The sequence below is a fragment of the Dryobates pubescens genome, chromosome Z (genome assembly GCF_014839835.1).
Source record: "Dryobates pubescens isolate bDryPub1 chromosome Z, bDryPub1.pri, whole genome shotgun sequence".
NCBI classification, from domain to species: Eukaryota; Metazoa; Chordata; class Aves; order Piciformes; family Picidae; genus Dryobates; species Dryobates pubescens.
In genome coordinates this window covers 138,496,508-138,519,856 of record NC_071657.1, presented here as the reverse complement: position 1 = coordinate 138,519,856, position 23,349 = coordinate 138,496,508, and the positions used below count along the sequence as shown (strand labels likewise).

Sequence of the window (23,349 nt, the reverse complement as noted above, 5' to 3'; positions counted from 1 at the left end):
ACTGGCATTGCAAGGTGCCTCCTGCTGCAGGAACAAGGGGTTAGGAGAGTTTTACTCCTGTGTAATACCGCTGCTGTAACTGTTGCATCCTCAAGCAGAGCAGAGTGGAGTGTTTGATAAAAGAACTAACAGAAAAACAACCACAACAAAACCCAAGGAACTCACTGAAGAAAACAGAGATGGAGGTAGTGCTAATCACCAGCTCTGCTTTTCTATCTCCTACCTCCCTTTCACAAATACCAGCACCAAATTATTGTGCTCTTTTCATGGGAAAGGATGGGACACAAGCACAAAACCAATCTGACTTAGAAACATAAAATGGTCAGGGTTGGAAGGGACCTCAAGGCTCAGCCAGTCCCAACCCCCTGCCATGGGCAGGGACACCTCACACTGCAGCAGGTTGCTCACAGTGTCACAGTATCACCAAGGCTGGAAGAGACCTCAAAGATCATCGAGTCCAACCTGTCTCCACAGACCTCACAACTAGACCATGGCACCAAGTGCTACATCCAATCCCCTCTTGAACACCTCCAGGGACGGTGACTCCACCACCTCCCTGGGCAGCACATCCCAATGACGAACGACTCTCTCCGTGAAGAGCTTTCTCCTCACCTCCTGCCTAAAGTTCCCCTGGCACAGCTTGAGACTGTGTCCTCTTGTTCTGGTGCTGCTTGCCTGGGAGAAGAGACCAACTCCCTCCTGGCTACAGCCTCCCTTCAGGTAGTTGTAGACAGCAATGAGCCCTGAGGCTCTCCTGAGCCTCCTCTTCTCCAGGCTAAGCAACCCCAGCTCCCTCAGCCTCTCCTCACAGGGCTGTGCTCGAGGCCTCTCCCCAGCTTTGTTGCCCTTCTCTGGACACCTTCAAGTCTCTCAATGTCCTTCTTAAACTGAGAAGCCCAGAACTGGACACAGGACTCAAGGTGTGTCCTACCCAGTTCTGAGTCCAGGGCAGAATGATTTCCCTGCTCCTGCTGGCCACACTATTCCTGATCCAGGCCAGGATGCCATTGGCTGTCCTGGCCACCTGGGCACACTGCTGGCTCATGTTCAGCCATTTTTTAAGCCACACTCATTTCCTTAAAATTGTTTAATTGCACTCACACAACTTAATGCATAGCATTGCAGATTAAAGATTCCCTTCACATAAGATGCTGAAAATGCCTGAAAGAATGGCTCTGAAACAATTTATGTTGCGTGTAACACTGTAGGGCTGTGCAAGGTAGCAGAACATCATTGTGAAACTGCTCCACACAGCTGAGATGATATTCTGGGGGAAGGGGATAATGGTTCTAGAACTATTCAAGCCCTTGATCCAACAAACCTTTGCAAGTGTGCTTTCAGTGGAACCATTCCTGACCCTAAAGTGAAGTATCTGTGCAAGTGTTTGCAGGACTGGAGCCAAATCACACAACCAAGACCAAACTAAGAGCCCATTTGTTGCCAGTAAGATCTTAATTTGAGAGTGGCTGATTGTGATACTTCTCACTGTTGGATAGCACTGCACTTCAGAGTAGTTATTTTTTACCCCAGTGTCTAGTCAGGAAAGTGCAACCTGTCCTTTCTGGGATGGACCTCAAGGCTGTGCCACTGCCCCCAAACCCCAAAGCTCAGAGCTAAATCTGAGTGCAGCACAGCAAAGTAAGAATCTGGAGGATTGTACAGAATGCACTGTTGTGGCAAAGGTTTATCAAGCTGGGGACATCCTGCACCAGCTCCTGAGGGTCACAGAATCATAGAATTGTTAGGGTTGGAAGGGAGCTCAAGGATCATCCAGTTCCAAGCCCCCTGCCATGGGCAGGGACACCTCACATTAGATCTGCACTGTGCTCCCATTTCATTCATGCTTAGAGTGCCAGGCATTGCAAGTGCATAATACTAGATTGTTTGTGCTCTCTTGGCTTGAGTGAGCACCTTTCTGAGCAGCAGCTCTAGGAGAGTGACACTCCAGGATGGTCTTTCTACATGGGGGCTGTTTTAATACTCACTCCAGCTCAAAAATGCCAAGCTATTGTCCATAGGCTTTCAGTAAAAAACCATGCTTCTTGGGGCTGAAATCAGGGGTACCAGCACTTACTGCCACAGAATCACAGAATCAGCCAGGCTGGAAGAGAGCTCCAAGATCATCAAGTCCAACTGATCACCCAACCCTATCTAACCAACTAGAGCATGGCACTGAGGGCCTCATCCAGGCTTTTCTTAAACACCTCCAGGGATGCTGACCCCAACACCTCCCTGAGCAGCACATTCCAATGGGCAATCTCTCTGTCTGGGAAGAACTTCTTCCTAAGATCAGGCCTAAACTTCCCCCTGCACAGCTTGAGACTGTGTCCTCATATACACAGAATCATAGAATCAACCAGGTTGGAAAAGACCTCAGAGATCACCAAGTCCAACCTAGTACCTAATCCCTAACACCTCCTGACAACTAAACCATGGCCCCAAGTGCCACATCCAAGCCTTGAACACCTCCATGGATGGTGACTCCACCACCTCCCTGGGCAGCACATTTCAATGGCCAATCTCTCTGTCTGGGAAGAACTTTTTTCTAAGATCCAGCCTAAACCTCCCCTGGCACAGCTTGAGACTGTGTCCTCTTGTTCTGGAGCTGGTTTCCTGGGAAGAAAAACCAACCCCCACCTGGCTGCAACCTCCCTTCATGGAGTTGCAGAGAGCAAGAAGGTCTCCCCTGAGCCTCCTCTTCTCCAGGCTAAACACCCCCAGCTCCCTCAGCTGCTCATACATACAGCCAAAGATGCTCATTGTCTTAGTTTTGCTCATTTTTCATTGCAACCTTGCTTTTAAAAGAGAGAAGAGGGTAGCACACCTTCACCAAGCAAGACTAACATCAATTCAGGCTCTCTCCCTCCCTAGCTACACTTCTTTCTTTTGTCATCCCCCAGTCATTAAATTTCTCACGTGTGATCAGCAATATTGCACAGAAGTTTCTCAGGTCTTCCCAGCAAACAGTACAGAGCCTGTAGCATAAGGATTTGCCACATGAATTGCTAAATCTCAGAGGAGCAAGCCTGCTTTGATCACATCTCATCCTTTTGGAAGACATTAGGCTATTTTATTCAGAGACTGCAGTCTAAAGCTGTTTTGGTATGTCAGAAACACCACATCATGTTCTGCCCTCAGTCAGTTTGTTTGGAGCCAAAGGAACCACACCTTATTTACCATGACTTTTAGCTGGGAACAGAATCAGATCTGCTGGACAGTTCAAGGAAGTAAAGTCAGGGAAAACACCATCAGTGGCATTAAGCAAGAGCATTTAAATAACCCCACAGAGGATTAAGCAAGCAGCACATGCAGATGAAGTATCGTCTTGGCCAACAGACAGAGTAAAAGCCAGAGAGCTGGGCTGCTGCGAAACTGGTAGCAATTTGAAAGGTTTGAAAGACAAATGACAGCAGAGAAAAGCCTGGGTTAACAAGGGACTGCTTGAGGAGAGCCTAATCTCTGCTGGCATGCTGGCTGGGGAGGTCAGCCCAGTGCACGCGTTCACAGCTGGAGTCAGGCTCCCTCTGCCCAGCCAATTGTCCTATGCGCTTCGGATACCAAACCAAACCGAAGGAGCCTTCGCATCCCCAGCTCCTTACACTCCACAAGCTTCAAGACAGCTTCCTTTGCCCTGCAACATTTCCACAGGGCAAAGGCTGCAAGAGAGAGAGGCAGTGTGCCAGTAGCTTTCCCCCCTGCCCCGCTCTGAGCGGCGCAAGGCTCTGCAGGAGGCAGTGTGAAGAGTTATCTTTAGTGCTGTGTTCCCAAGTGGGAAGAGTGCCCTTTGCTTCTTAAATGCATTTTAACCCAGCTTCCTCACAAAGAAACTATCCTTGAGCTGATACATTATGCTTTGAAATTGAAAGTGAATCCTTTGAAAACACACTTTGTTGCTGCTTCCCATTTCATGTATCTCTAACCGGGGTCTGCATGCTTTTTGCCTTCCCATAGCTACTATTGCCATAACTAGGGAGGAAATGCTCAGTTTTCTTTTCAAAAGGAGGGGTTTAACACTAACTGCTAAATCCAGAACCTGGATTCACCTTCATGCTCATCTGGAACAAGACTCAGATCATTAACTGAAACCACATGGCAACCACTTCTTTTATTTCAACTGGAAAGGCACAAAAACAGTTTGTAAAGTTTGGAGCTATGTAAAGCAGCACTTTCTTTAAAAGCAGACATTTTACTAACTACCTAACTCCTAAATCTTGTCAAGGACTCTGGAAGCTGTAAGAGATTTTATACAGCTTAGTTCTTCATGAGAAGATAACTTGCTGTTGGATCTCTCTATGGTCATTCCCAAGATCGCAGAATCAGCCAGGTTGGAAGAGAGCTCCAAGGTCATCCAGTCCAACCTATCACCCAGCCCTGTCCAATCAACCAGACCATGGCACTGAGTGCCTCATCCAGGCTTCTCTTGAAGATCTCCAGGGATGGGGACTCCATCACCTCCCTGGGCAGCAGAGTGTCCAGAGAAGGGCAACGAAGTTGATGAGGGGTCTGGAGCACAGCCCTGGGAGGAGAGGCTGAGGGAGCTGGGGTTGCTTAGCCTGGAGAAAAGGAGGCTCAGGGGAGACCTTCTTGCTCTCTACAACTCCCTGAAGGGAGGTTGCAGACAGGCAGAGGTTGGTCTCTTCTCCCAGGCAGCCAGCAACAGAACAAGAGGACACAGTCTCAGGCTGTGCCAGGGGAGGTTTAGGTTGGATGTTAGGAAGAAGTTCCATACAGAGAGAGTGATTGCACATTGGAATGGGCTGCCTGGGGAGGTGGTGGAGTCACCATCGTTGGAGGTGTTCAGGAGGAGACTTGATGGGGTGCTTGGTGCCATGGGTTAGTTGATTAGGTGGTGTTGGATTGGTTGATAGGTTGGACTTGATGATCTTGAAGGTCTCTTCCAACCTGGTCTATTCTATTCTATTCTATTCCAATGGCAAATCACTCTAGGCAAACTGCCCCTAGGTGACGATGCAGACAGTTCGCACTGTGAGATGAGAGTGACTAAAACAGCCCAAATTTACCCCCAAAGGGCAGGTTTTAAGGTAATTGGGTATTCTTGACACAGAAACAAGTACCCTTCCTCTTTCAGCAGTGTAGATAATTTCTGGGAACATACTTTTTAATATTAAAAAAAAGAAAAAAGGAAAGAGTTTTATTGTTTGCAATTTTTAAAAGCAATATTAAACACCTTGAGTTTGAATTAAATGAACAAAACATTTATTACATGGATCAGATTTCCCCCCAAATGTTTCTCTGCATGTCTGCCATGTACTCCCAAGGAAACTCTCTTTAATGTAACTAACATGCATCTCAGTAAGTAATAGCACAGAGTTCATTATGTGCACTCGGATGTGAAAGGCAGCAAACCATATGCTGCAGTATTTATACAAGTATGCACCCGTGTCTGTGTCAATCTCAGATGGCATAGGTTAGGAAAAGCATTCTGCTGCAGATTTCACTGAAAACATGCCACTGAGTGGATCACTCAGGGGGTTTGAGCACAAAGAACATAGCATCTGAAATGTTAGACGGCCCTGGCATTTATTGCAGATTGACTTTTCTGTGCTACCCAGGCACCCAACAGGGATCACAGAATTGCCAGGCTCGGAAGGGACCTCAAGGAGCAGCCAGTTCCAAGCCCCCTGCCATGGGCAGGGACACCTCACACTGCAGCAGGTTGCTCACAGCCACATCCAGCCTGGCCTTAAATACCTCCACCACCTCCCTGGGCAACCTGTGCCAGGCTCTCACCACCTTCATGGGGAACAACTTCTTCCTCACATCCAATCTCAATCTACCCATTTCTAGTTTTGCTCCATCCCCCCCAGTCCTATCCCTCCCTGACACCCTCAAAAGTCCCTCCCCAGCTTTCTTGGAGCCCCCTTCAGAGACTGGAAGGCCACAATGAGGTTTCCTCAGAGCCTTCTCCTCTGCAGCCTGCACAACCCCAACTCCCTCAGACTGTCCTCACAGCAGAGCAGCTCCAGCCCTCTGCTCATCCTCATGGCCTTTCTCTGGACACCTTCCAGCACCTCCAGATCCTTCCTGCAATAGGGGTGTCAGAAGTGGACACAGTGCTCCAGGTGGGGTCTCACCAGAGGAGATCCTCAAAATCTTTAAGAGCTATCTTTGATATTGTCTTCAGATACAAACCCAGATATAGAACCAGATGATCCTTGAGGTCCCTTCCAACCCTAATAATTCTATGATTATATATACATGTACATTTTATGCTCATCATACTAAATATTCTTGACTATCTTTGACATTGTCTTCAGATACAAACCCAGATACATGTATTTTCTTTATACTCATCACACTAAATATTCTTGACAGTCTTTGACGTTGTCCTCAGATACAAAACCAGATATATAGATATATATTATACTAATCATACTAAATATTCTTGCACAGGAGCTGTCAGATTTTACACTAATTTTAATGAGCATTTATATGCAGGAGAAATAAGGTGAGCCTGTGGTTAAGCAATGGAGTGAGGATAAAGCACTCTGTCTTTAATTACTGGGTTTGTCATAAACTTCACCTCTGACTTTGAGCAAGCCTTCCTTTGCCTCAGTTTTCCACATCACAGTAAGTGGCAGCAATATTTCACTAATGCACAGGCTTGGTTTGAGAATTAATGAGGGTCTCAAGCACAGAAGACCTGTAGAACCTGGCTTCTTCACTTTGCTGTGCACTGATAGGAGAGTGACATGTCCTTAATGTGAAACAGAGACTCGGTGCTGCCCTTCGTCAGCATGTGGAATTCTCATCTGTGTCAAGGGGAACTGAATTAAATACACTGAGTACATTATTTAGCCTTTAAAAAAGGGAGTGAATGAAGAAAAAGGAATGGAAAGAAAAGTCCTGGAATCTCCTCATCTGCTCTTAAAACACCTAACAGTTCGTGGCAGCTGACATCTAATCACAGATAAAGAGATGAATTTTTTTTGATGGGAGGCAAGAATTGTTGCCTGGGAATGTAAATAAGGCTGGAGAAATGTGCAGCAGGTCCATCTGCAGACTGCATTTAGCTCTGCTGCAAGAGCAGCATCGTAAAAACACCGTGAGACCTTCAGTCACAGTAATATATCATGCTCTGCACACGTTTGTCCCAACACAAACCAAACAGAAAACAAAGCATTTCAGCTTCTCACGATTTCCAGTGCAAATCAGAAAAGCATAGTTTAGTTTCTTAATGCCTCTGTGAGATAGAGAGGTAAGATCAAAATGACAGAAACATAGGAAACAAACAAAACAAACCCTCCAACTTAACATAAAGTAGTACCACAGACCGGTTTTGGTCGGGTATGTCTGCTGTGCAAGAACAGAACTGACTAGAGAAAGGTGGGATGTGGGGTTTTTTTTGCTGGGAAGAGAGTTGATGTCAGCATACAGTTTTCATCTCCTGCTTTGATGGGAAGTAGAAATTGCCACAGTGCAAAAAGACATCTCTGGTTTTCTGGTGAAAAAAAACACACCCCCAAAAGCAAAGCAAAACCAAGCCCAAAAAACCCCCAACCCAACCCAAACTAAAATGATCAAGAAGTATCTGGTAGCCACTACCAAGCTCAGGGAGACAAGCGTCTCGGTAACAAGCAGGCACGCTTTACAATTTGCCGTTGCTTAGCCATCTATAGACAATGCAGCTTGACATCTCTTTACGGGAGGCAGGCAGGAGCTTCAGCTCTGCATAATTAGACAATAATTAATCAATGCAAGGACAAGAGCCTGGTGGATTTGGAAAAGGGTTAAGTGTCGCTGCCGATGGGTACGAGCCAGTCTTTTCTACTGTTACACTGCCTGTATGCAGCCTTGGACATTTCAAAGCCTGCCGGTCCCACAGTGGTGATTTTTACTTCAGGGTGTGTGCTACTGAACAGCACAGGATTCTCAGTCAGCTAAAGACATTCCCCTGCTGAAGGACAAGAAGATCTAAACCCACAAGTTTGTACCTGCTCACAATCCTACTGAGCAGGCAGCTCACTGGAGGTATACAGCTCTTCAGTGTATTTCGACACAACACCAAGTATATTTATGATTTCCCCCCCATAAGACATGCAAACAGTAGGCTCTCTAACGTTTTAGTCCAGTTTTAGCATTCCTCCAAGTAACCAAGAATTTAGGGCATTTACTTCTTGACACTGGATATGTAAGGCTTACACATGTCTTTATACCTTCATAACCTCTCTTTCTGCTTATGACTATTTAAGCAGCAGCAAACATTGTCTTGTGCATACCCTAAATCTGGACCTTTTGAAACCAGCAGCACTTTGTACGTGTCTCGAAGACTGCATCTCTCTTTCACCCGAAGTCTGGTCACTCAGCCACACTGTCTCCTGCCTCTTGGCATTACTAATGGCTTTGACTTTGAAATGTTTATGATAAAATAAGCTAAACCTGATTTTATTAAGATGAAACTCAGAGCAGTATTTACATGTCTGATATTTGGGAAAAAGTCTTTCAGCTGTACATCCTCTTTCTAAACCAATGCTGTTTTCACTAAAGGAAGCTTCCTCCTAACATATACTTATTATCGGTGGCAATTAATTCCTACCTTGCTGGTGCCATGTTCGTAATTCTCTCAGAATTTCTAGTTTAATTCCATCTACTTTCTGGGATGTTTTACGCCCTTTGAAGTCCAGTATGACCGGGAAAATGAGTTCAGAATCGCCACTGCAGTGCCCCAGACACACAGTACTATGCAAGCGTCTTTACAGTAACCATAGTAGCGGGCGTGCTAACAGCGCGTCAAAATTCACCGATGGGCAAACGCGTTCAGAAACGGCCGCGCTCTGTGCTAGATAAGGAGAAGCATTAAATGAAAAACGCTAGCGGGCATGCAACCACAAATGTGAAATCGGTACGGAGGGCACTGAATTGACACTCTCGGTGCACCAACGCTTTCCGTGCACGAACCCAAGAAAGGCTGAAATGACGATTATCCCGTCAAAAGGAAGGAAGCAAAGAAAAAGCTTCCCCGCAGTTTTGAGGGTTGTTTTTTTGTCTTTCTTTTTGTTTTGTTCTGTTTTGGTTTTGTTAATAACGTATCCGTTCCCTGTCCCTATACGCTGCGACTCAGCGCGCCCGAGCCGCAGAGCGGTTTCCCAAGCGCCGTGGCACGGGGAGGGCAGGGATGCCCCGTAAGAAGAGTTCTTTGAGGCAGAGGGAGGGCTCCCCGTAAGAAGAGTTCTTTGAGGCAGAGGGAGGGCTCCGGCAGGGTCGAGTCCGCCAGCTCCGGGCCGGCTCCGGGCACAGGCACCTGCCCGTCGCGGCGGCAGCGCGGGGCCACCCGGGCACGGCGCTGGTCCCCGAGCGCTGCCCGCCTCCTGGGAGGTTGCTTTATGATTGCCTTTCCTCAACCCGAGCGGGGGAATCTGTTAAAGATTAAATCAGCAGCAACCGCAGTTCAAAGCCCTGAAGCCCTGTCCCGGGATGCAAAGGTGAAGCTATAACGTCCCCGCAGATCGAATCGAGTTTCTGCCGTTGCAACCGCTTTTAATTACCCTCCAAACGGCACATCACACAGCCATCCTGCAGGCGCCGGACCTGGCACGGAGATTGCGAGATACCTGCAAACGCTTTACAACCCGCCCGCTGATTAAAAAGCGATTAGAAACTTATTTGAAGTCTTCAGTAGGCAACCCGGGGGCTCCGCGGGTCTCTAGTCACCGCCGGCGGCCGCCCCGCCGCTGCCGTTTACCGAGGCGCCCGCCAACCCCCCCCCTTCCCCGGCCCGCCAGCGCGGGCTGCCCGCACTTACAGGTAGGAGGTGAAGACGCTGAGGTTGTCGGGCACGGCCGTAAGCCCCAGGTCGGAGCAGTCGGCGCGGACGAGCATCCCTTCCTGCTCGCAGCGGCACGGCGCCGGGCAGCCCCGCGGGCGCTGCCCGCCGCCCCTCGCCCCTCGCCGCAGCCCCGTCAGGCAGAAAAGGAGGAGAAGGAGGAAAGCGCTGGCAGCGCGAAACGTCGCCATGAGGTCCGGGGGGTATCTAGAGCTAGGCAGCAGCCGCTCTCACGCCCCGCGGCGCGGCGGGGGCGAAAGACGGGCGCCCGTGTGGGCTCGGGGAGCTGCTGCTGCGGCCGCCGCCGCGCCGCTGTCTGTGGTAGCATCTCAGCTTACAGGCTGCTTTAAAGCCCTGCAGCCGGCACCGCGCTCCCGCTGACGCCGCCCCAGCCTTGCCCGCCGCAGCGCAGCGCGCCCTGCCCGCGCCGCCGTACGAGCGGGCGGGCAGCAGGAGGCGGGGACCCCCCCCCTCCTTCCCCCGCCTTCTCTCCAGCTCGCCGGGCCCGCGGCCACCGCGCCCCGGGGCTCGCCTCCCGGTGGGGATCTGCCCTCAGGGCGGGGATCGGCCCTAGGGCAGGGGCGCTCTCGCTGTGGAAGCTGCTGCGAGGTGGCTCTTGCGGCTGTCTGGAAGCTTCTCCCTGCCACAATTACGGGGCAGGTACGGTTTGGGGGGCAAAGGTATGCTCCTGAGGCAGTGGGGTCAGTGGGGAGTGGTCTCTTTGGTGGTGGGATTAAGGCTAGGGTGCTCCTTTGGGCTGGGAGGTCTAAGCCAGACCTTTATCATAGCCACGACGCCCTCTCGCCAGCGAGGGATCTCCGCTGCAGACGGAGCGATGTTCAGAGACACGGATTTGCTCTCATCCCTTGTTAGCATTCGGTTAAATCCCAGGCGTGACGACAGGCAGCCGGTTTTCTAAAGGAGAAGCAAACCGTGCCGTTGAAAGCTATCGAGCTGTCCCTCATCCAGCTTCTTGCCAGAGACTTCCCCTCCTCAGGTTATGCAGAAAGTGGCCTTTGTGCTGCTCTTCTGTGACTGAGTATGCCCAGGCGTCGGTGAGGGAAGGGTAAGGACGTCAGGGTTTTGTTAACATCTTTTCCCCCCTCCAGTCAGGTTTCAGTGTGAACAAAGATAACTGCAAGCTCGAGACCTGAGACTAGCTACCAGTTTAATAACACAGTCCCAGCCCAATTCCTGTTTAAGCTGGTGACTAAATTGTTGCACAGGCTACCTAGGCATGCCTTGGAGAGCATTAGTTAAAGGTTTTCTGCTACACGGCCTTTGAATTGACAATTAAGCCTGAAATGAGAGCGTAATGAAAAGGCTGGCAAAACACATGCTTTTGTATTCTGCCCAGCTCATAATCCTTATTCCCACCCCTGGACCATCATTTGGTGTAACCTGAGCTGCTGAAGGTTCTTGCAGAAGAAGCTTTGTATAAAGCTCAGGTGCTTCATACAAAATACTAAAAAAAGGAGTCTGCTGTCTAGCTGGTTAGGCAGGCCAGAAGGTTTTGTAAATCCAGACTTAGGGAGCTGCTGCAGAGCTTTTCCCCAAGCACTACCTTATCCTGAGGTAATAAATGATGACTGAAAGCATAGACTGCCCTGAAGAAATGCCTGAAGAGAAAAATTCTGCAGGATTTCCACTGTGTGCCTTGATATCTGTCCAGAAACCCTCCCAAAACCTCTGACCACTCTCTTGTGTCTTGCAGCACAGAATCACAGAATGACAGGGGTTGGAAGGACCCCTGTCCAACCCCACTGGTAAAGCATGTTCACCTAGAGCTGGTTGCCCAGATTGTTGTCCAGGTGGGTTTTGAGTATCCTTGGAGAAGGAGATTCAAGCCTCTGTGGACAGCCTGTTCCAGTGCTCTGTCACCCTCGTCACTACAAAAGCAATGACACTTTAGTCACTGAATTTGATGTTCTGCCAGAAGTTTGGGGCTGTGCTGATTAGTTGCATGCTGATGGTTTGAGAAATTGTGATGTTTACTCCAGGGTGACATCTGTACTACAGTTCCAGGCAGAGAGGGACCTGGGGGTACTAGTTGACAGGCTGAACATGAGCCAGCAGTGTGCCCAGGTGGCCAAGAAGGCCAATGGCATCCTGGCCTGCATCAGGAACAGTGTGGCCAGCAGGAGCAGGGAAGCCATTCTGCCCTGTACTCAGCACTGGTCAGGCCACACCTTGAGTCCTGTGTCCAGTTCTGGAACCCTCAGTTTAGGAAAGATGTTGAGATGCTGGAAGGTGTCCAGAGAAGGGCAACAAAGCTGGGGAGGGGTCTGGAGCACAGCCCTGTGAGGAGAGGCTGAGGGAGCTGGGGTTGCTTAGCCTGCAGAAGAGGAGGCTCAGGGGAGACCTTCTTGCTCTCTCCAACTCCCTGAAGGGAGGCTGTAGCCAGGTGGGGGTTGGTCTCTTCTGCCAGGCAAGCAGCACCAGAACAAGAGGACACAGTCTCAAGCTGTGTCAGGGAAAGTTTAGGCTGGATGTTAGGAAGAAGTTCTTCATAGAAAGAGAGATTGGCCATTGGGGTGTGCTGCTCAGGGAGGTGGTGGAGTCCCCATCCCTGGAGGTGTTTAGGAAGAGACTGGATGGGGTGCTTGGTGCCATGGTTTAGTAGATTAGATGGTGTTGGGTGAATAGTTGGACTGGATGATCTCAGAGGTCTTTCCCAACCTGGTTCATTCTATTCTATTCTATAATAGAATCCTTAAGGTGGGCTGCCAAAAGGAAATCAGGATAGTTTTACTCAAGAAACCAGAAACATTTTTCATGCCTGTAGTGAAATGGTATTTATACAACCTGGGGCTGTTGCACACACACTTGGTTTGTTCTCAGAAGCCAAGTGTGTTCCGTTTGTTCTTTTTCTGTTGAGGATTTATCAGCTTGCACAAGATATCTGAGGTTAGACAGGCACAGGTTAATTAGTAGTGAGGGTTTAACTGTAAAAGTCCTTTGAATGTTGTTTGTTTTGCGTGAATGCATTTGCTCAGCTAGCGACTCTCTTTGAAATATTTAACGTCCCTTAATGTCTTCACTGTTACTCAGGGATTGTTTTTTCGAAGCAGAAACAGCTTGAGGAATAAAAGGGGCTGGATAGGAACGGATATGGATAATTCCTACCTTTGTACACTGAAATAAAACTGCACAGTTACTTCCTTTTTATGTTTCTCATAGGTCTCTGGCTTTCCATAAAGAGAAAAGGAGAAACATCTGTCAGTTTGGTAATGTGTCTGGGAGGTGCTGTTACTCTTCCAAACGGTGCTGTTACTGTTCCAGAAGGCCATGGGGACTGGAGGATTTCCTGCAGATCCTGACATCTCAGCACAATGTCCTCCTCACGTCACGTGGAGTGACATCCATGGTACAGCCATCAGCGGGCTTTGGGCTTCCACTTTCATCAAGGTAGTAAAGGAACCCCTCAGGGGCCTCAGCAGAGTGCTGTCCTGGATCTCTTCCTGTCTTCCTGATCCTCAGGCAAAACCAAAACCCCAAGCCTGGCTTCCAAATGAGATGTATGATGTGGTGACCCTCCAGCTTAAGGTTAATCACTACAAAAGATATCCTTGTGGAAAGTTAAACACAAATAACACAAATAAACACAAATAACACAAATAAATACAAATAACACAAATAAATACAAATAACACAAAAAATACAAATAACACAAATAAATACAAATAACACAAATAAATACAAATAACACAAATAAATACAAATAACACAAATAAACACAAATAACACAAATAAATACAAATAACACAAATAAATAGAAATGTTAAATGCAAATAAATAGAAATGTTACATACAAATAACTAGAAAAGCTAAATGCCAATAATACAAATGACAGAATAGAATAGAGTAGAATAGAATAGAGTACAGTAGAATAGAATAGAATAGAATTAACCAGGTTGGAAGAGACCTCTGAGATCATCCAGTCCAACCTATCACCCAACACCATCTCATCAACTAAACCATGGCACCAAGTGCCTCACCCAGGCTCTTCCTAAACACCTCCAAGGATGGTGACTCCACCACCTCCCTGAGCAGCACATTCCAATGGCCAATCTGTCTTGCTGGGAAGAATTTCTTCCTAACATCCAGCCTAAACCTCACCTGGAACAGCTTGAGGCTGTGTCCTCTTGTTCTGGTGCTGGGTGCCTGGGAGAAGAGACCAACCCCCACCTGGCTGCAACCTCCCTTCAGGGAGTTGGAGAGAGCAAGAAGGTCTCCCCTGAGCCTCCTCTTCTGCAGGCTAAGCAACCCCAGCTCCCTCAGCCTCTCCTCACAGGGCTGTGCTCCAGACCCCTCCCCAGCTTCGTTGCCCTTCTCTGGACACCTTCCAGATAGATACAAATGATACAAACAAATAAACAAATGCTGTGTTGTGTTCTGTATTGTTAGCACACAAAAAGCAAACCGGTTCCTATGCCAAAACTGCAGAGCAGACAGATATTCAACATGTGTCTTTTAGAGCATTAATGACAGCATGTCAGATTTTAAACCTTGCATGGAATCTGATGTTAAAATGAAGGGCAGGGAGAAATGGAATGAAATTCAACAAGGGCAAGTGTAGAGTCTTGAAACCTGGGAAAGAACAACCCTGTGGAGCAGGATAGGTTGGGGACTGACCTGTTGGAGAGCAGTGAAGGGGAAAAGGACCTGGAGGTCCTGGTGGATGGGAGGTTGGTCTTGAGCCAGCAATGCCAAGTGCCCAGAGGCTGGAGCCAGGCTCTGCTGGGGGATGCCCAATGCCAGCACAAGGGGCAGTGGTGGAAGCTGAGGCAGAGGAAGCTCCATGGAAACAGGAGGGAAATGTTTTCCCTGTGAGGGTGCCAGAGCCCTGGAGCAGGCTGCCCAGGGGGGTGGTGAAGTCTCCCTCTCTGGAGATGTTCCAGCCCTGCCTGGATGTGTTCCTGTGTGACCTGCTCTGGGTGCTCCTGCTCTGGCAGGGGGGTTGGACTGGGTGAACTTTGGAGGTCCCTTCCAGCCCCTAGCATTCTGTGATCGTGTAAAAAGTGGGTGTTCAAGGTATTCACTGCTGTTTGTGTTTTGGAGCTGAAACTGCACGAACTGATTTTAGACAAGAGTGTAGCTGAAGCATTTATCAATAAAAATCTATGCTTAACCGTGAAATGATCACTTGTCCCAGTCAAAATGGGGTTTAAACAGGAATGTTAACAGATCCTGCATCAGCAGAGGTGGCAGCTGATGCTTCAACACCAAGGCCAGTCCAATACAGCACTGAAGTAAACAGCACAGAAGTAAAAGGACAAAGTGGTTTACAGTTCAGAGCAGCTTGATTTTCACTTTCCTGTCTGTGGGTGAGGGCAAGTTCCTGGAAAACAGCCCAACATGGTTAGGCTGTGGAGCAAATAAAGCTCTTGTGGAGGATGGGATTGCTTTTTCTGCCCACTGGGAAGGTAAATTCTTCTTTGGATGTGTTGAAGTCATTACACTGCAAGGGTTCATGAGGGAGTTGTGAAGCTCCCATAACCCTTAGGCTGTGCAGTTGTAGAGCACTACTGCAACTGACCAGTGATCTGTGCAGAAAGGTCCTTTCCTCTTTGCAGGACACCTGATCTGTCCTTCTTTCCAGCTAGCCCTGGAGAATGGTGATGTCTTTCAAGATTTATCATTCCAGAGGGTTTTAAAACATGCAGCAGAAGGCTGTTTTTGTACTGTGTGATTTGATTCTGTTTAGCTATTGGTACACATTCACTTTCCTTTGCAGCATGTGTCTGTCATGCTTCACTGAGGGACCTGAGCTAACACATGTATTTGCATCACTTTATTAAACCATGCAGTGTTCTTCAGACCAAGGCAGAGAACATCATTTCTGGTTTTCCTAGTGATAAATGCTGGTCCCTGAAATGTAGGATGGTTAGGATGGAGTGTCCAGAGAAGGGCCACGAGGATGCTCAGAGGGCTGGAGCACCTCTCCTATGGAGACAGACTGAGAGAGATGGGGTTGTTCAGTTTGGAGAAGAGAAGACTCTGAGGAGACCTAATTGTGGCCTTCCAGTATCTGAAGGGGGCTACAAGAAAGCTGGGGAGGGACTTTTGAGGGACTTTTGACTGGGGGGGATGGAGCAAAACTAGAAATGGGTAGATTCAGATTGGATGTTAGGAAGAAGTTGTTCCCCATGAGGGTGGTGAGAGCCTGGCACAGGCTGCCCAGGGAGGTGGTGGAAGCCTCATCCCTGGAGGTGTTTGCAGCCAGGCTGGAGGTGGCTGTGAGCAACCTGCTGTAGTGTGAGGTGTCCCTGGCCATGGCAGGGGGCTTGGAACTGGCTGAGCCTTGAGGTCCCTTCCAACCCTGGCAACTCTATGATTCTATGAGTCACTCCTAGTACCAAACCCAAGTACAAGAGTTTCAATGACCCTGCCTCAGGTCATGGTTACAGCTCATCACTCACGAACATGTGGCATCAGGTTGCTTCTGTTCAGGTGTTCAGGCCCTTGAAGGCATGCTGTCATGCATCTTTAAAGATCAACTTTTCATACTGGTTCTTTTTCTTGGCCCACTGCCACCTAGCTGCACTCTTCCCTCAACAGTTGTGTTGTTAGCCTGATGGTAGGACCAGGGTGAAACTTTTGGCAGGTAAGATTTACTTGGGTTTACTTCAGTAGTGCCATTGCTGATGAGAGGCAGGGGCAAATCAGAGAAACAGCATAATTATTGCTGTGACAATTCCCTCAGTGACAGCTCACTTTTTTGAAGTGAATAATTTTGAAGCAAATGCTGAGAGATATTTTTGTCTGGACCTATCTGATAATAGAATCATAGAATCACCTATTGCCTAATACCTAACACCTCCTGACAGCTAAACCATGGCTCCAAGGGCCACATCCAGTGAGACCTGGACAGGCTGAGAGTTGGGCAGAGGTGAACCTCATGAAGTTCTACAAGGGCACCTGGGGAGGAATAACCTTGTGCACCTGTGCAGGTTAGGGGTTTACCTGCTGGAAAGAAGCTCCATGGAGAAGGACCTGGGAGTACTAGTGCACAAATTCATCATAAGCTGGCAAGGTGCCCTTGTGGCCAAGAAGGCCAATGGTATCCTGGGGTGCATTAAGAAGTGTGGCCAGCAGGTCGAGGGAGGTTCTCCTCCCCCTCTGCTCTGCCCCAGTGAGGCTGCACCTGGGCTATTGTTTCCAGTTTGGGGCTCCCAGTTCAAGAGGAACAGGGAACTAATGAAGAAAGTGCAAAGGAGGGCCAAGAGGATGATTAAGGGACTGGAACATCTCTCTTACAAGGAGAGGCTGAAACACATGGGATCCTAGCCTGGAAAAGTGAAGGCCAAGGGTGGATCTTATGAATGCACATAAATATCTAAAGGTGGAGGTCATGAGGATGGGGCTGGGCTCTTCTCAGTGCTGCTCAGTGATAGGACAAGGACCAAGGGTTACAAACTGCAGCACAGGAGATTTCACTTGAACTGGAGGAGAAACTTCTTTACTTTGAGGGTGACAGAGCCCTGGAGCAGGCTGCCCAGAGAGGTTGTGGAGTCTCTGTCTCTGGAGACTTTCAAAAGTCAGCTGGACATGTTCCTGATCCAGGGCAGTTTGTATAAACAGTAGACTTGGACTAGATGACCTCCAGAGGGCCCTTCCAACCCCTACCATTCTATGATTCTATGAACCTTCTGCTATTTTGAGTTGAGGTGAACTTGATATCACTGAGGGAACTGCAGCCAGGCTGCAAAAGCATGAAGCGGGTATTTCACCACCATAGGAACTATGTGCTTTGAACAATACTTTGAATTATGCTTTTTGACATTTACTGCTCTGTTCCTAGACCTGGCATGTCTCATGTAAAGCCAGAAGAAGAAAGGGGAGAATGTGTAAGCTATGTGTAAAGGGACATGAAGAATGGTAAGGTGTTAGATGAGAAATGATGCCTTCTATCAACACAACTAGTATTTGGGAACTGACAAGAGTCTTTTTTCCCCCTCAAGTTCTAACAGCCCATTCCAAGCTTGCTTCTCACTTACAGCCCTAGAAAATCACAGCAACAGCTACAGTGCAGTTTCTTAACAACTGTAGCTCATGGGAGTGTGGCAGCAAGGCAGGTCAGAGGCACTGCAGCCTCCCTCTTGGCAGGTGCTGATACTGACAGTGTCATCGCCGCTGTGCCTCCTGCTAGGCAGTAAATCACTGCAGCAGGTATGGATTGATCCACTCTGTCTTTACATGCACAGAAAAACCACAGAGTGTGTTTGAACCCAAATGGCAAGGCAGCAGCTCAAATGTTTCTCAGAAAAGGCCAAAAGAAGGATGGAAATGTTGTAAGGCTGTGTGGTGATGGATGAATTCCTTTGACTGCTTCCTGCCTTGCGTAGTCTTGGGACTCTGCTTTCTCAGTCCACAAAAGCAATCAATAGCCACTTGTTCCCCATAATAGAAGGTGTCAGAGCCAAGCATTTAAACATGAATTACTGTGCATTATAGTACAGTAGGAAGCCCGGAGAGTGCTGCATTCTGTGGTGCTTGTCGGTGACCTTTGAGAGAGGTCTCCAAAGTCGTCTTTGCTGAACGCAGCTGAAGTTCAGCACTCCCATGGAAAGTCAAAACCTCCACATCTGCAAGGAAGTTAACTTTGCTTCAGAGGGGGCTGCAGGGTTGGGTTGTGTTATATATATATATTTTTTTCCCCTTTCCTTAGCACTTGTAAACCCTTTGAGTACGTGTGCGTGTGGAGAGGCATGATGGATTTCCGAGTCCTCTACGTGCTGTGGTGATCTGCATTCTTTTCAGGGTAAAAGACAAGGGCTGATACATACCAGCTGCAGGCACAGAGCAGTTCCTTAATTGAGCAGCTCACATGGCAATTCTGTCCAGTCCTTTCATCCCTCTCCTTACTGTGCCTGTGTGGCAAACACCCTGGGGTTCCTGTGGTTTCTTAATTGCATGTGCATGATACTGCATAATGAGTGATTACATTGTTCTGTGGTTGTTTGAAGGAGGTCACAATAACAGTTGTTTTCTTTTCCTTTTTGTGGTGGTTAGAATTAGGATTAACCAGGCTGGACAAGACCTTTGAGATCATCCAGTCCAACCTATCACCCAACACCATCTCATCAACTAAACCATGGCACCAAGTACCCCTTCCAGTCTCCTCTTAAACACCTCCAGTGATGGTGACTCCACCACCTCCCTGGGCAGCACCAGGTTGTAATAGTTTCAGTCACTTTGGGATCACAGAACTGTCAGGGTTGGAAGGGACCTCAAGGCTCATCCAGTTCCAACACCCCTGCCATGGATAAGGACACCTCACACTAGATGATGCCACTCAGAAAGACTTCTGCTAGAATATTCTTCCACCTCTCTCTGCTCCTGCACAAGGTATTTTTCTATTCCTGATAAAAGATTTTAATCCTGTCAGTGGTGCTCAGGGAGCATTTGGTGTGTTCTAAAAACACATACTTCAAGAATGTGTCCAGCTGTGTTCCATGGTGCCTCTGGTGTTCAGGCAGAGAGGATGTTCCAAGAGGCTTGTCAGAGAATCACAGAATTGCTAGGGCTGGAAAGGACCTCAAGGATCATCCATGGGCAGGGACACCTCACACTAGATGATGTTGCTCACAGCCACATCCAGCTGCCATGCAAGAGGAAGAAATGCATCTAAGGAAGCAGCAACTAATTGTGACAGATGGTTAGAAGGCTTTAGATGTGCTGTAATACCTCCTTTTCCTGTACAGTCCTCTCTAGAAGGGGGAAGAGTTCTGCTGATTCTGCCACTTGACTGCTCTGCTGAGACCTCACCTGGAGGACTGTGTCCAGCTCTGGAGCCCTCAATACAGAAAGGACATGGAGCTGATGGAGAAGGTCCAGAGGAGTCCATGAAAATGATCAAGGGTTGGAGCAGCTCTGCTACAAGGACAGGCTGAGGGAGCTGGGGGTGTTCAGCCAGGAGAAGAAGAGGGTTCCAGGGAGACCTAAGAGCAACCTTCCAGTACCTGAAGGGGGCTACAAGAAGGATGGAGAGAGACTGTTTGCCAAGGCCTGCAGGGACAGGACCAGGGGAAATAGCTTCAAATTAGAGCAGAGCAGATTGAGATTGGATGTTAGGAACAAGTTCTTTACTCTGAGGGTGATGGAACACTGAAACAGATTGCCCAGGGAGGTGGCTGAGGCTTCTTCCCTGGAGATATTCAAGGTGAGGCTCACTGAGGCCCTGGGCAGCCTGATCTAGTTGGGGATGTGTGTAGGGAAGTTGGACTGGAGAGGCTTTGGAGGTCCCTTCTGACCTGGACCATTCAATCCTTCTATGATTTTTATTTCTGTCTTGGTGTGTTTTGCTCCCCAGTAAGCAGAAGAGAAGCAGCTTTCTTTACAGAGAAGGAAGTAAAGATTTGTTCATTGCTGACACTAAACCATGTCAAAGATCTCTATCATCTTGCCAGCAGTGCTTTCCCTCCCCTTGACTAGGACTTTGGAAAACTAGAACAGGAAATACCTTATAGGACTTCTTTTCTATTTTTCCAAGAAGTTTTTGAAAACTCTTTGTACATTGCTAAGTGCTGAATTAACCAAGACATCTTTTGAGTATGTATTGAACCAGAACAGATGTTGCAATGTCTGTGTTGCTGTGGCTCTCATAGAATCATGGAATTGTCAGGGTTGGAAGGGAGCTCAAGGATCATCCTGTTCCAACCTCCCTGCCATGGGCAGGGACACCTCACACTGCAGCAGGTTGCCCAGAGCCACATCCAGCCTGGCTGCAAACACCTCCAGGGATGATTTGTCATCACAGTAATAAACTGTCAGGATATATTACCCACTTCTGTTGACTCTTTCAGGCTGGTGCAGTTCCATCTCCAGTAATGCAAATGACACAAAGGATGGGAAGGAGCAAAACACAGGTCTGGGACCTTCAACACAGGCACAAAGCTTCCAGCCTCAGTTCAAGAAAGATGTTGAGTTGCTGGAAGGTGTCCAGAGAAGGGCAACAAAGCTGGGGAGGGGTCTGGAGCACAGCCCTGTGAGGAGAGGCTGAGGGAGCTGGGGTTGCTTAGCCTGCAGAAGAGGAGGCTCAGGGGAGACCTTCTTGCTCTCTCCAACTCCCTGAAGGGAGGTTGTAGCCAGGTGGGGATTGGTCTCTTCTCCCAGGCAAGCAGCCCCAGAACAAGAGGACACAGTCTCAAGGTGTGCCAGGGGAGGTTTGGGCTGGAGGTGAGGAGAAAGTTCTTCCCAGAAAGAGTAATTGGCCATTGGAATGTGCTGCCCAGGGAGGTGGTGGAGTCACCATCACTGGAAGTGTTTAAAAAGAGCCTGGTTGAGGCACTTGTTGCCATGGTCTGGTTGATTAGACAGGGCTGGGTGATTGGTTGGACTTGGTGATCTCTGAGGTCTCTTCCAACCTGGTTGATTCTGTGATCAAAGACTGGCAGTGACACAGGTCATGCGGAATGCTTACATAGGTGCACAAGAAATGCTCTATCTTCTGCATGGCTGGCAGTCATGCAGGGTCTCTGCTGCAGGTGGATAAAGGGAGCTGGTTGAGAATTTGGACCTAGAAACCAGCAGGAAGGAGAGGCAGGATTGTGTGCCTGCAGCTGCTGAGCAGCTGAAGATAGAAGGAGCCTTATGGAGGGAAGCAGGGAGGAAAGGGAGGGGGAATGATTGCAGGGCAGATGTTTACAGGAAGATGAGTGGGTAAGTTGGAGGAGCCTTTGTCTTTAAAAGAGGAGAACTACCAGGAGGTTTCGACCCTGGGAACAGCAGGAAGGTCTTCACAGAGAAGAGGAGGGAAGCTGGCCTACAGAGATCTTCCAAGAGAAAAAAAGAGACAAGAAAACTTGGTGCACAAAATTCACACAGCCAGGTGGAACACACAGCTCTGAAGTGTCTATGCCCTTTCTTCTACAAACACTGCCCAGGGTAGTGTTAATGCTCTGTGAGTTGCTCTGCATTTGCATTAAACGTTTTGGGAAGATAAGAGAGAGCTATTTCTGGACTGAACTTCAGCATCAGGGTCTTACATAACATGAACATGTTTAGAACATGCATTGGGCTGCTCTTGTGTTCCTTGGCAGGGTTGTTTTCAGGATGGGTGTTAACCCACCACACAGGGCCAGGGAGCTGACTTTAGGGCAGGCAGGTTTATTTTGGGATGTCTTTGCCTTTGAGGCAAGCACTTCATTCAAAGGAGTTTTGTGTTTCTCAGTCCCACCTTAGCAGAGGGTCAGCATAGATCCACAACATCTTCACCAAGGCAAGGGAAAGGTCTTGCATCATTTAGCTTCAGCTGGCATCACCCAAGACAAAGAGATAGCTGAAGAAGTCACTGGCACCTTGGCTTCAAGCTTGAAGAACTCTTATCTCTGCCCATTGAGATCACACAGGGAAGCTGAGAGCCTCTCACAAGGCTAATCCAGGTGCCCATGCTGGATGGTTTGAATAAGCTATCCATGGGACAGCAATGTGCCCTGGGGGCCAAGAAGACCCATGGGATCCTGGGGTGTATTAAGAACAGTGTGTTCAGCAGATCCAGGGAGGCTCTCCTCCCCCTCTACTCTGCCCAGCTGAGACCTCAGCTTGAGTATTGTGTTCAGTTTTGGGCTCCCTGGCTCAAGAGGGACAGGGATCTGCTGGAGAGGGTCCAGCAGAGGGCTACGGGGATGATTAGGGGACTGGAGCACTGCCTGGGGAGGAGAGGCTGAGGGACCTGGGGCTGGAAGTCTGGAGAGAAGACTGAGAGGGGATCTGATCAATGCTAATAAATAACTGAGAGCTGGGTGTCTGGAGGGAGGAGACAGGCTCTGCTCACTTGCTCCCTGGGACAGGACAAGGAGCAATGGATGTAAGCTGCAGCACAGGAGGTTCCACCTCAGCACAAGGAGGAACTTCTTCCCTGTGAGGGTGCCAGAGCCCTGGAGCAGGCTGCCCAGAGAGGTTGTGGAGTCTCCTTCTCTGGAGCCTTCCCATCCCTGTCTGGATGTGTTCCTGTGTGCCCTGTGCTGGATTCTGTGCTCCTGCTCTGGCAGGGGGGTTGGACTTGATGATTGCTTTGGGTCCCTTCCACCCCCTGACATCCTGTGATCTGTGAATACCTCTCCAAATGCTGTCACCAGCACTGACAGTTCTAAACCCATGCTTGCTGCAGGACTTGCTTTTTAAAAAGGGTTCTGAAAGAAGTTCAAAATGATAATTTCCAGACCTGTGCATGGAAGCCAATATATTTCTTTCTGTTAATAACCCAGGCCTCTGAGGGTTTGGCTACTTCTCCTTTAGTGATTAATGGAGTCAGTAGGAGATGAGGAGAGTGAGTTCATACCACCCAAGTTTAATCTTCCAAGCATCTCTCTGAAGCTGATTCAGAGTAACAGACTCCTCCAGAAGGTGCTTTAAAGCACCTATATTAATTAGTTGGTTTTTGCATTTGTGGATGGTGAAGTCAAGGTTGCTGTGCAAAAGTATTCTTGCATTGATTGTTGAGTTGCTACTGCAGTAGAACAGAGACCTGGGAAGCTATGTGCAGGAATCACAGAAACATTCAGGTTGGAAAAGAGCCTCAGGATCACCAAGGCCAACCCAGAGCCCTACTCCACAAGATT

General features: G+C 48.5%; 1 protein-coding gene across 1 annotated transcript in view; it reads right to left on the bottom strand.

Moving 5' to 3' along the window:
• Positions 1–10,084, bottom strand: part of LGR5 (leucine rich repeat containing G protein-coupled receptor 5) — a 91,268-nt gene extending 81,184 nt beyond the window's left edge. Inside the window, exon 1 of the mRNA XM_054178973.1 lies at positions 9,764–10,084. Within this exon, the coding sequence (XP_054034948.1) occupies positions 9,764–9,975 (212 nt within the window). The 5' untranslated portion in view covers positions 9,976–10,084. The remainder of the gene's footprint in view (positions 1–9,763) is intronic.
• Between the last annotated feature and the right edge of the window lie 13,265 nt (positions 10,085–23,349).